The sequence below is a fragment of the Aphis gossypii genome, chromosome 1, assembly GCF_020184175.1.
Source record: "Aphis gossypii isolate Hap1 chromosome 1, ASM2018417v2, whole genome shotgun sequence".
Lineage (NCBI taxonomy): Eukaryota > Metazoa > Arthropoda > Insecta > Hemiptera > Aphididae > Aphis > Aphis gossypii.
In genome coordinates, this window is record NC_065530.1 from 4,826,372 (window position 1) to 4,845,321 (window position 18,950).

The 18,950-nt window shown below is 30.1% G+C and overlaps 1 protein-coding gene across 5 annotated transcripts in view; it reads left to right on the forward strand.

The window, feature by feature from the left end:
• Nucleotides 1-18,950, forward strand: part of LOC114128595 (rhotekin-like) — a 40,402-nt gene that overhangs the window by 9,477 nt on the left and 11,975 nt on the right. For 2 of the 5 annotated variants that reach the window (XM_027993141.2, XM_027993143.2), the window contains exons 1-2: nt 13,585-13,794; nt 17,572-17,752. The exons of 2 other annotated variants lie outside the window; for them this stretch is intronic. In XM_027993141.2, the coding sequence (XP_027848942.2) occupies nt 17,594-17,752 (159 nt within the window). In that variant the 5' untranslated portion in view covers nt 13,585-13,794; nt 17,572-17,593. Of the gene's footprint in view, nt 1-13,584; nt 13,795-17,571; nt 17,753-18,950 lie in introns of those variants that run through there. One more of the 5 variants, XM_027993142.2, reaches the window with a different exon arrangement.

The following is an 18,950-nucleotide window of genomic DNA, read 5'->3' on the forward strand; positions in this document are numbered from 1 at the left end:
AAGTATTGATTAGAAACTTAATTGTTATTTCGTTTTGAATCTATAACATAATAAAATATACCAAATATTTAGTAAATACAATATTGATGTTGATATATTTATAACCAGATAACCTCAACCTGTATACTATAATATACAAATGACATTTATAACTAATTGTATATCATAAATAATTGTTTTAATATATTTTAGTAATGTGGGCTTTATAATTTAGGATTCACAAAATATTAACTTCATAAATTTATATTTTATAGTACATTTTCTGAAAATGTACCTATAAGATGTGTGAATTGAATTAGTTTCGCACGAATCCTAAGAAAGCGTAATAATTGATTTAACTCTGAATTAATACTTATATTTATTAAAGAACATAATATTTTAATACCTATATAGTTACTCTTATATGAACTATACATGCTTTACTTTTTATTGAAAAGAATTGTTTTAAAGAGTTTAACTTTTTATTTGTATAAATTCATTATTGAATGTTTATGTATTAATTACCTATACACTATACAGGTTATAATAATATGATAATTGTTAATTATTAATTATATTGTTTGAATTGTATGCAGAATTAAATATAGAGACTGCTGTAGGATATCGTGCAATTGTTTCTATTTATATACCTAGATACAAAACTGTTGTGTATTATTATTTTCTATGGTTTATATGTTTCAAAAAATAATGATAGTGTTTTTAAAAAATGATTATTGGAAGAGCTTGGTTCTAAAACCGCGCTTGCAGATATAATTAAAATGTCTTTAAATTATTAAAAAAGAGACAAAATATTTTGAAAATTTTAATGTATATAGGAAATACTAACATAAACATTTAGTGAAAAATATATACGATTACCTATTAGTTTTTAAATTACACTAAAAGCACAAAATCGGGTTTTGTTAAAAACTAGTTTTTTGTAAAAAAAAATCTATTTCTCTTTGATTGTAGACTCTGAACAGATCAATAAATGTATTGATTTTACAATAATAGTTGTTTTTTCTGTCTGTTATCCTGGTCATTCTAAAAGGTGATGATATACCTACACAACAAATAAAAACCACATTATTGAAAAATTAATGCATTCATTGCTCTGCTCAAAATCTAAAAGTTGAAAAATAATTATTTCACCTTTTTAATAAGGTATCAACTTAATGCAATTACAAACTAATTAATGATATATAGCTACATAAAAATCTCCGCAATATATTTTTTGAAGAAAAAATAACCAATAACCACTAGATTCCATGCTTCTTCAATTTAAATCTAATTTTTTCTCTAAAGACCTATTTTCTTGTATAATAATGTACTCTTGTTATTTATTAAACATTTAAAATAAAGATTTATTTACTAGCAATTTTGTTAAAAGTTTTCAACTACTTATAGTTTCTGTATTCAGTGCCACAGTGCCGTCACTAGGTTTTTCGCTGCCCTGTGCCAATTACCTATAATATGCCGCATTGCCACCCCTAAAATTCCAAAATCATTTGTCCCACAGGTTGCACATGCCTTCCGCCAGCACCATGACTGTATTTATAAAAATTATTTTATTTGCTTATATGATGTTTACCATGTACGTATATATAATATTAATATTGTTATGTAATTGTATGCATTGAAAATACATTCATTTTTAAAATTTTAATTGTATATTCAAGTATTTAAATATAAAAGTTTAAAACAAATAATTTAATAAAAATATAATTTCTAGTTTTTACCAATTTTTAAAATATAATTGTCCATCCATTAACAATTTTTGTAATCGTCATTTTAAACAATAAACAATATGAATGTTTGTTATTCTAAATGACCAATAAAAATATAAGATATACTAATGCAGTAACACTTTAATACTTTATATTATGATGTAGTCATATATAATATCATTATATATTATTTTTCTATTCAATTAAGTGTTGTATACTTATATTAACCCAAACCTAATAATGAAACATTGCAACCTACCACCCATCCGCTATTACATAATATTATGAACATAATACTGACAATAACACACTACTGATGCCACTGTTTCTGTCGAGGTTAAGTTATTATTATTATTATTATATTATATATATGTATATCAGTTAAATGGGCGGTACTCTTTTCGCCCAAAAATGACCCTTCGCTTTTTGCCCACGTCTCTTTTCGCCCAAATATTTTAAAACTACTTTCCCTTTTCGCCCAAGATATTATATAGCACTTTTCGACCAATTTTTATAATACACACTTTGGGAACACTTACTTTAAAATATTTATCTTTAACATAATAATAAATTTGTTATATTTAAATTATTTATTTGAGTTAATTAGTTTTATAAAGCCATTTAGCATTACCCAGAGAGTACCACGAGGAGGCGGCTTCTTTTACTCTCCAAAAATGTATTGTGTTTTTGTACATTAATATAATTTTTATATAATATAAGTAAATTTTTATCAAAAGTATAAATCATCAAAATTGTGTTAATACAGTATTAAATAGGATAGTTAAACGACATTGATTATTTATGTCTAAAAATATCTACAAACGACCAGTCAATATCTTAATCTTATCTATATAATCTTTGGAAACTATATGTTTATAATTTCTACAATGGTCCGCGCGTGTATATATCGATCTCAGTGTAGTCTATTTATTATTTTACAAATATAAGGAGATAATAATTGTATACTAGCCTTAATAACATGTGCAGTTTCGTTCACATTCGATTCGAAGTGTTCCAGTGCGTTTTTCGACAGAAATGTTTACAATGTTTACGTTTACATCCAACATTTACAATTTGACGATGAATATTTGCTGTATCGTACGATTCGTGATTATGTTCTCCAGTCGTTGAAAGAAAAATATCATTCTTGTTTGAGTATATTAGTGCACTACAAGTTCTCGTAACACATCTCCAACGAGTAGAACCGTCTTTTTTACTTGTCGATCCGAAGTTATACTTAAAATTATTATACACTACCATACGACATCCTCGTTTACTTTCTAAGAACTCCATAATTTTATTTAAATTTTCAAAAATAATAAAATCGTCAACAATGTTTAATAAAAAATAACTATCAAAAAACGCACTCGAACACTTAGACTCGAAAGTAATCGAAACGGCAATCAATTAGTTTAGTATAACATTTCTGTCGAAAAACGCACTGGAACACTTCGAATCGAATGTGAACGAAACTGCACATGTTATTAGGCTATATACAATTATTATCTCCTTATATTTGTAAATAATAAATAGACTACACTGAGATCGATATATCTACACGGCGGACCATTGTAGAAATTATAAACATATAGTTTCCAAAGATTATATAGATAAGATTAAGATATTGACTGGTCGTTTGTAGATATATTTTAGACATAAATAATCAATGTCGTTTAACTATCCTATTAATACTGTTATTAACACAATTTTGATGATTTATACTTTTGATAAAAATTTACTTATATTATATAAAATTATATTAATGTACAAAAACACAATACATTTTTGGAGAGTAAGAGAAGCCGCCTCCTCGTGGTACTCTCTGAGTAATGCTAAATGGCTTTATAAAACTAATTAACTCAAATAAATAATTTAAATATAACAAATTTATTATTATGTTAAAGATAAATATTTTAAAGTAAGTGTTTCCCAAAGTGTGTGTGGCGACGTGAACAATACACAACGAGCCGCCCAAATTATTTACGATGTCGACAGCGTACAATAGGAAAAACCCATGTTCTAGAATATTCCACGATGGTCTCGCTAGAGTATACTCGGGGATGTTCTAGAACAAAGCGGAGCCTATAAATACCAGCTGATCAGATGCTCAATTTTCATTCCGTCAGTGACTACGTATCGCGACTTACCGTGTTATTCAGTTCGCAGTAATATTGTACGCGTAATTGGTATTTGTTTGTTATATTTCATTCTTGTACATACATATCACAGTAATATAGTGCTTATATTTTATAAATTGTGAGTGATTATTTATTACCATAAACCACAAATTGGTGACCTCGACGTGATGGAAAACAATGAATCGTCAGTAGCAAGAGTCGCGGTGAAAATTCCCGAGTTCATTTCTTCGGATCCCGAACTTTGGTTCGCCATGGTCGAGGGAAGTTTTGCCAGCGCAGGTATCAAGATCGACAGTACGAAATTTGGGTATGTTGTCGGCGCATTACCACCCAAATATGCGGTTGAAGTGAAAGATATCATAATGGCACCACCATCGGAAAACAGGTACGTAAAAATTAAACAAGAATTGGTCAAACGTCTCAGCGCATCCCAAGAAGAAAAAACTCGCCAACTATTGGAACGGGTCGAAATGGGTGATAGAAAACCATCGCAATTTTTACGCCATCTTCAAAGCCTAGCTGACACCTCCATTCCTGAAACACTGTTAAAAACGCTGTGGATGGGCCGACTACCGAAAAGTATTCAGGTAGCGCTGGCGATCGTCAAGGACTGCAAACTCGAGGACCTCGCAGCACACGCAGATAATATTGCAGACGCGTCTGGTCCTATGCTACCTCAGATCGCGGAATCAACTGTGAGTAATACTCTGAAAGCTACGTTAAATCTTAAGCTTTCACAGCTAGCGCTAGGGATTAATCAGGAAATCACGGCGCTGAGAAAAGAAATCGCTGAGATCAACACCCGTCCTGCACGTGGGCGAAGCCCCGATCCTAGTGCCCATCGTTCAAGATCTCGATCACGAAGTCGTAATTCACACGGTGTCAATGGAATCTGTTGGTATCACTGGCGTTTTGGATCCAACTCCCAGAAATGTGTAAAGCCATGTACATATAAGTCGGAAAACTAGAAAGGCAATCACTGATGGCGGCCAGTGAGCCAATGCCATTTCCACGCCGCCTATTTCTAACCGATCGTGTCTCACGAATACAATTTCTTATTGACACTGGAGCCGATTTATGTGTATACCTACCCACGCAGTGTGGTTCAAGGTCAACGAGATAAATCGGACTACTCCCTATCAGCAGCCAACGGGACGACCATTGCTACGTACGGAACTATTACACTTGCTCTTGATTTCGGACTTCGTCGAGTTTTCACTTGGAGATTTGTGGTCGCGGATGTATCCAAGCCTATCATTGGTGTGGATTTTTTAAACCATTATAATCTTTTGGTAGATATACGTAATCAACGTCTCTTGGACGGTCTCACGCAACTCACTGTACAGGGTCAAGCTGCGAAATGCGACATACAATCCATCAAAACAGTTGTCGGAACAACAAGGTACCATGACTTATTACAGGAGTATCCTGAGATAACCCGACCTGTTGGAGTAATCAAGGACATCAAACACAACACCAAACATTACATCCACGACACCAGGATCTCCCGTCGCGTGTAAACCAAGGCGTCTAGCCCCTGACAAACTCAAGGGAGCCAAAAAGGAGTTTGAGACTATGCTAAATTTGGGTATAGCTCGACCTTCTAAAAGCCCTTGGTCTTCACCACTCCACCTGGTTTCAAAGAACACTACGGACGCATGGCGACTCTGTGGAGATTATCGTGCACTTAATACTCGAACTATCCCAGACCGCTACCCAGTTCGTCACATCCAGGATTTCACACACTTCCTTCACGGAAAAACATTTTCTCAACAATCGATCTGGTAAGAGCCTATAATCAAATTCCTGTAGCAGAGGAAGATATCAATAAAACGGCCATAATAACACCATTTGGACTTTTCGAGTTTCCTTTTATGTCTTTCGGACTCAGAAACGCAGCTCAGACGTTCCAACGTTTTATTGACGAAGTACTCCGTGGACTTGAGTTTTGTTTCAGTTATATCGATGATATACTGGTAGCTTCTACTTCTGAAGAAGAACATATCAAGCACTTACAGATCATTTTCAATCGGTTACGTGAATACTCTCTAGTAATCAACCCTTCCAAGTGCGTTTTCGGACAAAAAGAAGTCAAATTCCTAGGTTACCTTATTTCCACAGATGGCACACGTCCTTTACCTGACAGAATCGACGACATCTTGAAATACAAGAAACCGACATCAGCAAAAGGGTTACGACAGTTCCTGGGTATGATAAACTTCTATCGACGTTTTATACCCGGAGCTTCAGAAGCACAAGCACCATTGAACGTCTTACTGGTTCCCAATCTCAAAGGCAAAACTCCTATCAACTGGACACCTGAAGCTACTGCTGCTTTCGAAAATTGTAAAGAAAAACTTGCCTCAGCCACGTTACTTGCTCATCCTCGCGACAATGCACCATTGGCCATTGTAAGTGATGCTTCTGACACCGCAGTGGGCGCGACTCTCCAACAATTCGTCAACACGGGATGGCAGCCTCTCGCATTCTTTTCAAAAAAACTTTCAGTAACTGAATCTAAATACGGAGCCTACGATCGTGAACTCCTTGCTATCTATCTTGCTGTCAAACATTTTCGACACATGGTAGAAACTCGCAATTTTACCATTTTCACTGACCACAAACCCATCACTTTCGCCTTTCAGCAGAAACTTGAAAAGTGCTCACCACGCCAATTTCGTCACCTAGATTATATCTCACAGTTTACTACAGACATAAGATATGTGCCAGGTAAACAGAACATCGTGGCCGACGCTCTCTCTCGAGTGGAAGTTCTTTCGGATACACTGGATTATACTGCCCTGGCTAAATCTCAACAAGAAGACGACGAATTAAAAACGTATTTACGGAGTGACACTGGACTACAGCTTAAGCAAATTCAAATGCCCGGCATGGATGTTCCTGTGTTTTGCGACACCATGACACCAACCGCCCGACCTTTTATTACAAAATCTTTTCGACGTGCTGCTTTTAATACTGTCCATCGTCTTTCACATCCAGGCATAAAAGCCACTACCAAGTTGGTAACACAACGGTTTGTATGGCCTTCTATCAACAAGGACTGTAAACAATGGGCCCGAGCATGCATCGAGTGTCAACGAGCTAAAATAACACGTCATGTTTCAGCACCACTTGGTTCATTCCCTCAACCATCACAAAGATTCGAACATGTACATTTAGACCTCATCATTATGCCATATTCAGAAGGATTCCGCTACTGCCTTACGTGTATCGATAGATTTACTCGATGGCCGGAAGTGATACCTTTGGAGAACCAAGAAGCAGAGACTGTCGCCCGAGCATTTTATACACATTGGATTTCAAGATTTGGTACACCTCTTATTATAACGACTGATCAAGGGAGACAATCAATCGAATCAACCTTTTCAAGTATCTAGGATATTTGACTGGTACAAATCACCTTAGGACTACGGCCTACCACCCTTCAGCAAACGGTATGGTAGAACGAAGCCATCGACAGCTTAAGGCCGCTATCAAATGTCACCAGAACAAACGGTGGACTGAAATACTCCCAACAGTCTTATTAGGCATACGAGCAGCTTGGCGCGAGGATCTGAAGTCCACATCCGCAGAACTTGTATTCGGAGAACCACTTCGTCTACCTGGTGAATTTCTCTCAACAAGATCAGATGACGCTAAGTTTGAGAACGCAGCAGAGTTCATCAAGGATCTTCGACACCAGATTCGCCAGATACAACCGGTAAATGGAACCTGCCACGGAGAAAAGAAAAATTTCATATTTAAGGACCTCGCCACCTCCAAACAAGTGTTTATTCGTCATGATGGACCGAAAAACTGTCTACAAATGCCGTACGACGGCCCATACCCAGTTGTAAGTCGCAATCGGAAAACCTTCTGCATTGACGTGAAAGGGAAAAAGATAACAGTGACTATTGATAGACTGAAACCAGCCTACATAATTGCTGATGACATACACGAGGAGGTTAGCTCCAGAAACATGAAACATGCCACACCCGAAACTATCGCAAATAAGGAACCAAAAACAGAAGAACCGACACCAGAAACAAAAGACAGGAAAACGCGTTCCGGTAGGAGAGTCCATTTCCCCGAACGTCTTCAAATAAGTTCCTGCTGACTCCATCACTGGTAGGGGGGTGATGTGGCGACGTGAACAATACACAACGAGCCGCCCAAATTATTTACGATGTCGACAGCGTACAATAGGAAAAACCCATGTTCTAGAATATTCCACGATGGTCTCGCTAGAGTATACTCGGGGATGTTCTAGAACAAAGCGGAGCCTATAAATACCAGCTGATCAGATGCTCAATTTTCATTCCGTCAGTGACTACGTATCGCGACTTACCGTGTTATTCAGTTCGCAGTAATATTGTACGCGTAATTGGTATTTGTTTGTTATATTTCATTCTTGTACATACATATCACAGTAATATAGTGCTTAATATTTTATAAATTGTGAGTGATTATTTATTACCATAAACCACATGTGTATTATAAAAATTTGGTCGAAAAGTGCTATATAATATTCTTGGGCGAAAAGGGAAAGTAGTTTTAAAATATTTGGGCGAAAAGAGACGTGGGCAAAAAGCGAAGGGTCATTTTTGGGCGAACGGGGTCTTGCCCCAGTTAAATATCACATACCTACCTATTAATTTCTATAGTAGGTTCAAAATTATTGAGCGAACAAAAATATATTTATTTAAATAGTATACCTATATTTTTCAAAATTACAAAATATTTCAAATAGATTAATGAGTTTAATTTTATTTTGATTTATAATTTTATCTTTTATAATTGAAACATAATTAATTATTTTTAATCCATCAGATAAATATTGTTAAAAATTATTAAACTATATTTCATTTTTATTTTACATTTGAAAACGAGTTTATACCTTATATATTTACCTTTAGGTTTAAATTAAAAAAGTGCATAAATATATTCTTTCAGAGAAGTACATAAAATGTAAATAATGATCTACCAATTATGATTTAACTTAAAATATGATTGTTTATTGTATTAAATATTACTAAAGAAAAAAAATGACGTATCATAGTTAATTTACTATAATTTGTGAGTGGTTACGAAAACTTGATTTTAGAAGAGATTGACTGTTCGTTATCAAACAAATTCGTATTTCGGTCTTTTATAATTACAGATCACTCTATATTATTCTGACTAGTTTATTCTTGATAAAACGTTTTAAATATTTTTGTTGGTAGGTATATTTAAAATACCAGCAATTATACTTTACAGTTCATTATTACAGCTTTCTTGTAGGCTTTTATGGGCAATAATAATATAGAAAAATTGTTTACCATATTTTTATTATGATTGATGGTAATTTAGTAATACATATTTTTGGTCCATAGCTGCAAAACTGGATTTATGAACAAGCACGTTAAATTGTGCATATATTATGTTGATTCTAGGGCAAGTCGTTTTCGTTTATTATAATTTAATAAGTTTTATGTGTTATGTTGTTAAAAATAATAGTCTAAAATAATATTTTAACAATATACAATTTCTTAATAAAATTTATGTATTTTATTCTTCTTATTAATGTGTAAGTAACCAATTATAATGTATTAAAATAAAATATTTATTAATAAGTTTATATAATATGGTACAGTGTGATTTTTAATGTAGATGAGTGTAATTTGACATTTCCTACCTGTGATTTAATTTGGATACACGATAGTTAGTACAATTTTATTAGGCAAGTGCATCCGTACGTAAGTTCCACAAAACACAAATTGTCACAAATACAATTTTTCTTCTCTCTTTATTCACACTTATATATGACTGAAAACTTTAATGTATAGTTGGTATGGTTGAATTTTGTTAGGTTAGGTTAGGTTATAACTTATAATATAGTAATATACTTATGCAATGTAAGGTATAATCCACATATTATATGTCATAATATATAGAATAATAATAATAATAATAACAGTAAATTAAATTATCAGCGAATATTGAATTTAACAAAATGGATTGTTCATACACCATAGGTGATAAAAATAAGTCTAGATAGTAGTAGATATGACACTTGGTACAAAAAATAATGCATTTAATTTTATCGTCTTGTAGGAAAATACCCATTGGTGTATTTTTATTTGTATAGAAATTCACGTATGTAACCGTTTACCTTTATGATTTGTGTTGAAGCTTACCAAACCCCCGGCCATGCATGCTCACTAACATTCAAATGATAATTGCAATTGTGAAGTAGATAGATAATTTTTTTATGTGGATGTTTCTGATTTGAAATTTGAATTAATATAGTTGTTGAGTTATTGCATTTTGTATAATTTAAGATTAATTTTCAGTAAAAACGTTGGTTTTCATATTTTAAAGAAGTTATTATTGCTATAAAACATTTATTTATTGCATACATATAAAATATAGTTCTAAGTAATTGAAAATAATATGGTCTTAAACTTTTTTAAATATTCAAAAATTCCAAAATCAGGATTTCAATAAATAAAATTAAATAATATAAAGTCGACGACTATATATGTTTGTTCTAATCTTTAAGTTGCGTATTATAAGTTTTATTACTTTACTCTTAATACCAAAGTTAACAACACCAAATTTGTTTTGTTGAACGCAAATTTGCTGTGTTTAACATTTGTAAGACGGAGAAAACACAGGCGGATGTTGAGATCTCTTAAAACTACATCTGTTTTTGCACATATTATTAGTACATTATTTATTTGGTTTATACCTAGGAACTAGGGTTCCTACAAACCAGGGTAATACACCCTAATTCTTAGAATTATGGAACACATATCGACCAGTTTTCATGAAATTTGATCGGGAAACAGGTTTAAGGGTAAAAACTATGTAGAATAAAGTTATATCGATTGCATTGCTATTCATCAGTAGGTACTATTTGATACACGATTAAAGATATATCTTTAACCGTGGTTTGATATAAGTTAACATATGTATTCATCTTGGCAGAATAAAATATAATCTATTCTTGAATAAAAATGTTTAATCTTCGCATTTTGTAAATATGTAGGTAGTGCATACGGGTATATTTTTTATTTTTTTTTAATACGGATTAAACTATTTACATTTTATAATGTTTATTACATACTTACTAACTTATTTTACTTCAGAGAAAAATTAAATGATTTCATGTAAGTATCTAAAAATTAAACAATATACCTATTTGTCGGAAATTTCTGATTTTTATTAAACGGACATATTTTATTGAAATTTAAAGGATCATGTAATATCGTGCACAATATATTATTATTTTATGTGTATGCATATTATTTTTTATATACATAAATTATTAACAGAACTCTCTTTATTATGCTTTGCCGGGTTCATATATTTTTCATTAATTATTGATTGGATACATTGATTTTATAAGTACGAGTATTTACCATTCGATTTTTACGTAAATTATTTAAATTTATTTTATGATAATTTATAGTCTCGTTAAGGAAGTTAATAACTATTTAGTATTTATTTGTATTCCATTTTAAGATATTTAAGTATTAGGTCTAGATTATTTTATCAAAAATAATAAAATGAAATATAATATTGTATAGCAGTGTTAATTTATTATACATCGATTCTTACTAGCATTTCTCCAATGTACTCCATACAATTTTTTTTTCGTATATATTTGTACACAAACATTCCGATATAACTTTAAATCTCTTTAATCTTTACAATTTATAACAAAACAATTTAGTTTAGTAGTTATAACATTCCTGTATTATTTCTGTATATAGATATAAACTCATTCGTATTCTTCAAAGTTTAGTATCTAAACGTATTATTTTATCTCACCATTCGCACCATAAATGTATAACTTACTGTCTGTATTTAATGTTGAATATTTTTTGTTTATTATTTAGATATTTAGATATTAATTGATAATAATTGTTATTATAAATGTGAATTATGTGTCATAGTGGTATTTCTTTTTAGTTAAATAATTATTTTTATGTTTTTGAAAATATTATAAAATATGAATGCACAATTATTGTGTATTTTATATGTACTTGGATTAATAATTAATTATTAGTAAACCGACCGTGAAATTTATTTTATTATAAATCATATCAATTTCAATCAAATTAATATACATTTTTATTTGTGTTAAAATAATAAAGTTAATTTTTGATTATTCATCAATCATCATTAATCATTAGAATGGCTCAAATTTTAGAATTATAGGAAAATATAGAAAAAAAAATATTTCTAATTCCTTATCATGTATATTGTATAGTATCACACAATTAAACATTCATTACCCTTTTTGTTTTCACACTTTTGTCATTTTGGAAAAAAATCATATTACTTATTGAATTTAAGTTAATATATACTAGAGAAGTCGACCTCCATAACTCCTATATAATAAAGTAATATACCACTTGTTTTCATGTCATAATTTTAAATGTCGATTAGGTCCAATAATTTATTTGAATATACATTGTAGTAAATTATAGTTTATAATACAATAATATAAGCTTATATATTGTTTATAATTAATTGTATTGCTATTTTAAAATTTATTATTTTTCATCGGATATTTCTTAGCTAATTTATTAAATCGATCAAATGTATAATATTTCAAATGATTTGAAAACTTCATATATTTTAAAATTTAAATTTGAACCCGAATGCCTGATATGGATACCATCAAATACGATTATAAATATTAAATGTAAATAATATTACGATTTATACAATTTCATATAATATAGAAGTGCACAAGACTTAGCCTTTTTAAATTTAACTTTAGAAGTATATCAATAATTGACTTGATCTAGACAAGAGTCCTTAGTTCTTTTTAACTCTACTTTTTATACCTAATGATAACCAATAGGTATTATATGACTTCTGGTGACGGGCACTTGATAGTGTGATTCGAATAGACACTTTAACTGTCTACTGTCATATATATGTTTACAAAATCGTCAAAACCTGTGTTTGTTTAGGTCATGAATTTGAACTGATTGATCTATGAGTAATAAGTTTAAAGTTATTTTTTTATTTACTCGTTATATAATATATATATAGTGTATACATAATACCACTGAACTGTATACTAGTACCTACACTAGTAAAGTTCAGTGCATAATACTTATATATATAACTGCATCGTTTTTAGGAGACCAGAGTTGAAGGAGGACCCTTCGCCTTATTGTCTTGTATGGTTTTTTTATCCCAAAATTTAAATATTTTTGTGTTTATTAAATTGAATTTGACCTATCATCTTGGAAATAAGCTTATAGACAGAAATACATGTTGTAATTTTTTCATTTTTATTGAATGCATAATATAATTAATAGAAATATTTTTATTTCTAAAATTAGACACGTTGGGCCAAAGATATAAACACTATATTGATTTTAAAAATATGACCAAAATAAAATTTAGCTTTAAATTAATAAAGAACACGAGAAATTATTCTAAAACATAATTGACCTTGCTAATTTTCAAACGTAAAAATGTGAATTTGTTTTTTGAGAGTTATATGCAAATTATATATATATATATATCAGTAAGAACCTTTTCCCTGACTAGATAATAGGTATGCCACATAATATTTTGCATCCGATAGTCGTCATCGTTATAGTCTTCAATCATCGTGGGCGGTGACATCATCGTTTCCTTCGCCGCACGATTAGTGCTGGAATCAGCCGGCAGGTCGCGTGTCGTGTACCGAATAAAAATAACCCACGCCGCGTCCGACATTGGCCCTCGCGCGTAGTACCGTAGTCGTGCGTTCGTGCCAGTGGTCGCTGTACCTGCGTTGTTTGTCAATCGCTTGTTTAATGTGAGTGTTATAGTATAATGCAGTGCACAGTATCATAAATCTTAATACTATAGTGTCGTATATTATATTATTCGAGAAACGGAAACCGACTTCACCGCCATCGTATCACTAATTGATGTCCTGCTTTGAATATTATGTAAGTTCGTCACGAGTTAGATCAAAAAAATAATGAAGACGACCAACTCAGTATTTCGGATAATATTATAATCTATTGTGCGTCGTCGCCGAAGTCTACAAAGTCAGTCGTGTGCGTTGTTTACGTTCTCTCCCTCTAGGTATCCGTTGACTTCAGAGTCGATTCACGGTGTACCTATGTACAACTTATACTCTCTATTTACGACCCTCGTCGTAATATTCTTTCTCCGTTCAGACGTTATCACCGAAAACAACTTGTATAATATGAACATTTTATACTTGGTAAGATCATATTATTATGATCGTTATTTTACAGTTTACGATGTACGTTTTTACTTTAATTTGCAGTCAGAAAATGTTCAACACATTTTCTATCCGCCGAGTTTTCAAGTGTGTACAACTATTAAGAGGCGTTTTTTGAGTGATTTATACGCTATACCGCCGCATATTATAATACTATCACATATATTATATATTTGTTTAAGTACCGGGTTGTTTGAATGTATGAGAAAAGGTGATTAAAATTAATTGTTATGGAGGTCCGAGATATAGGATATATGATGATTATCGTGATTCGTTACTGAATATTAGGCTTTCTCGAATTTTTAACATTAAATCTTTTCGTTTGTTTTTTAACATATTTTGAATTCTTTTTTTGTTTTGTTATTTTACATTGATCATCTTTAACAAAAGATCCGAGGGCCCATAATATTATCATTGACAACGTTTGGTTATATTAGGTAGATCGTAGGTATATTATAATTTGATAAATTCGATGATTTATACAAAATGTATACAGAATGATGGACGTTAAAATGTAAATCCAATAATTACAATATTGTTCAGTTATGAGATAATATTGTTGATCATGTTTTTTTGTTTTTTAATATATATATATATGCGTATTAAGTTATAAATATATGTACCAATGAGTAAAATATTTTATCAATTTCTTAAATTTTTAGATAAAATATAAATCATTTAGGTTGTAGGTACTAACATAAACAAATAGCATATAAATTATAAATATTATTTTTGATAGATGTTTATTTTCCATCATATATTACTGTAGATAATTTATAATGCGTCCGTTTACAAATTTATTATATTAAGTGCGAACCAATACTCGAACTTCGAAGTCAATCAATATAAATTGTCTAACATCAAATAATATTTATTTCAAGACAGCGTATGGCTCGCGTTTGACTCAAATGTTTTAAGTTTTCAACAGTAAACTATGAACTTTCCACCATAATAATATGATTAATAACCATGATAAAAATATTGTTTAAGGTTATATGGGCCCCATTTGATTGTTCTAAACTTTTTTGCTTGTGTTTCTCAACACTCTGTGAAAGGTGCGGAACCGGTTTTCGCGTGACATTTCTATAGCGAACGAAACCGGGCGGCAAAACCCTAAAAACATTACTATTGCCGTCTAAATAAATCGTATTTGATTTATATGTTTACAAGTTCATTAATGATTTCCTACAACTGCTAGTGATTTGTATTTTGACTTAACGACCGAAAGCTTTTAAATGTTATCTTTTATGTTTCTTTCCCGATCATAGTGTTTACTATACTCTCGTGTTATCATTTCAGTAACTGCAAACACGTGTAGGAGATTATTCAGAATTTATTTGGTTTACTTATCTGTTTATCGAGAACATATTGTATTTTTTTAATTTACCATTTTAGCTATGTACTAACTAGTATACTGATGAAATTACCCTAATCATCGGATTAATAGTATGAATATTATTAAAAATATTATAGATTAAGAATCAAGATAGAAACATTGAGTATCTATAACTATTACATTTATACATAAAACATAATATATAATACATATTTCTTCGTCTACTACACTTAGTATTTATTTTAAATTATTGTTTACTTCATATTTTTTGATCGAACATATATCTAAACAAAGATTTTATAGTAGTATATAATGCTATTTAGTGTCCTATGATGTAAATCATTAAATTGGCTTAAGGGTCTTCGTAACCGACATAATCGATACTATTATAAGTTAAAAGTCTAGTTATAAACTTTATTTCATATGAAACAAGAGTATTTGTTGAAAAATGTGATATGATTATCATTTCTCATGAAATGATACATTTTAATTTAAGTAAAATGTTATTAGATAAGTAGTCTATAATATATATAATATTTTTTTATAATTTTAAAAAGTCATCAAAACACAATATTATGTATGATTATAATATTGATGTTAATCATTTTTACTTTAAATTATGTCCAACTGTAATCTTATTCATACTAATATTTATCTTTTAAAATTAAATGAAAATGAATAATAAGTGGATCATAAAACTTACATATTTTTTAAAAGATTCTTATTCTAGTATTTATATATTTTATCCGTTTGGCTGAATAAATACAATAATAGTTTCATACTATTTTAATGACATTCAAATTGTCGTTAGTAGTTTTTAAAAATAAATTAGAAAGTCCGAAGTGTAGTACTCATCATAATAATTCATAAATAATAACAAGAAGGACGCTGGGTTTGGAAATTTGATACACGTATTGTTCATCGAGGATTCGTTCTCCAGACGGCCCCTTTGATTAATTGCGTGCAAAAATTAACAAACATCAACCGTTTGTCTTAGAAGCCTTAAACTTCAAATTATTTGATCAATTAAAAACAAAATCAGATTAAATTAAACATTACTATGATATATGTATACCTCAACAGCTGTTCATAAACTTTAGGAATATGAAAATCAGTACTGAAATGGCAAAGTAATAGGTATATTATACTATATAGGTATGTAGGTCACCCGAAAATGTCAACAACATACTTTATTATTGAATAATAATAACTGATATTGTGACATTTTACTTTTCTATCTCTATTCAATAAGCAAACAATATACCAACATAATTTTTTTTTTTGTTAACTAAGCTAAAGTTCGGTGTACCAAGTTTGATGTGTACCATGTACAGTATGTATCTATGTAACGGAGACGTTATTGTATATGGATTTAATACATACCTAATTAATTTCCTTATATTTACGTATAGCCACGTAGATATATGTATATTGTACTTCTTTGTTTTTATAGGTAATGTGAACCGATATTTTATATTGCATTGCGAGGTATTATAATTTATAAGGATAATATTTCTAAACATTTTAGTTTAACGGTTATTTGTTTCGTTAAACTACCTAATAATATTAAAATTTTATAATTCCGTGTATTTTTTCCTTAATCTTATGTTGTGGTTTTTTGTCCATGTGTTTTTCTAAATTTTCTTTTGTGTGCATCTAAACATAATTTTATGCTTCTGTATATCCTTATATAAAATCATTATCTTGATGCTGTACTATGAAAAGTGTGGTTTAGAATTTCAAGACTTTGTTTTAAAAATCTTAAGTATAATAGTACGAAGAAAAATGATTATAACTTATTCTTAATGTTTATTGTAAATTGCATAATAAGCACGGCATGTGCCCTTTGTGATCAAAGAAGAATGAGCGCCTTTCTTTTGTCGATGTTCTAATTTTTGTTTTTGGTAATTCATGCGAACCATTATTATTTTTCTATGTTTTAATACATATATACTGTGGTTTTGACCGATAGGATATAATAATATGTTAGACGTTACAACGACTCGACTCACGACGATGGCGACGACCAAAATAGAGAGAGACATTGCTGATTTGGATCAGATCCACTTCAAGACTTAATAATTTTTTCTCCACCTTTGTTTCTGCCAAAGTGTAAAATTCCATGCGTCCCTTTTACAGTAGTCAAATTCGACCATCGGCCATGAATTCGTGTTTCCCACCATTGGCCGCTTTAACACTGAAAGATAAACGCCGAAATTCCGCTTACTTGGAGACCACCGGAAATCAAACCAGTGGAAAACCTAACGTTATACAAGATATGGAAATGTTTTATATAAAGCAAATTGCTCATAATCTTAAGGTAAGAACCAAAAAGAATTTTTAAAAACATTTTAAGCGTAGGTATATACTATGTATATTGTTTTTATATATAACAATATTATGTATGTATCTAGTGACGTAATTGATTTAACAATTTAACGTTTTTTCCTATTAAAAATATATTATATTTTACATATAATAGGTAGTAAAATAAAGTGTGTATCATCTATTAGATATGATTTATACGATAATTATTTAAAAACCATGTATAAAAAAAGAGGTAAGTAGGTAACCGTCCTACTGTACAGTAAATGTCGATAATATCTTATTATTGAGTAAGTCACTTTAATGTATATGTTCAATTTTAAATTTAATAATTAATAATCATTTCATATAAAAAAACGATTTTTAACGAAGACAATTTGTCTATCACCTATTACTAAGTATGTTTATATTGCTATTATAGTAATTTATTTTTCTATTAGTAATACGATAGGATGAATTAATTTTTGCCAAAAACATGATTGCATTTGAAAATTTTTTTGTTTGTATATATATTATGTTCAAAGATCAAGTACTCAATAATAATAATTTTTAATCACAACAAAATTACTAAAACCGTTATTCTTCGTTTAAATATCTAATTTCATCCAAATTTGAACTTGAAATGTGTATAAACTAAATTTTGTTTTTTATATTTTTTTAGATTTTTTTGTTACATTATATAGATGGGTGGCCAACTTAAAAAGATCTGTGATTGACCTCTAAGGTTCTTTAGGTTGTCGCGATCGAAAAAAAAAATACTATTTTTATTTAAAAAATATTATATGTAACATGTACATTGTACATACATATATTAAGTATAATTAATAGATATCAGTTTATAGACTCATTTTTCAGAATTATTTATTCCCTTTTTCTAAATCTAATTTTTATATAGTGAGATGTACAAAGATACACTAATTTACAATAAACAAATATTTTATTTGTTTTCGGAAAAAAAATTTAAGAAATTGATAAATGGTATCGCGATCGACCCTAATTCACCTTGCTATCGACCTGTTGGCCACCCCTGAATATTATAGATTACTTGAAAACCTTGTATACATTTTCAAACCTTTTTACTAAGCTAAAAATGTTTTATAGATATTTATAAAAAACTAAACAAAAACTGTATTAAACTATTTTGATTATAATTGCTAATTATATAATAGATAATAATATATATTATGTAAATA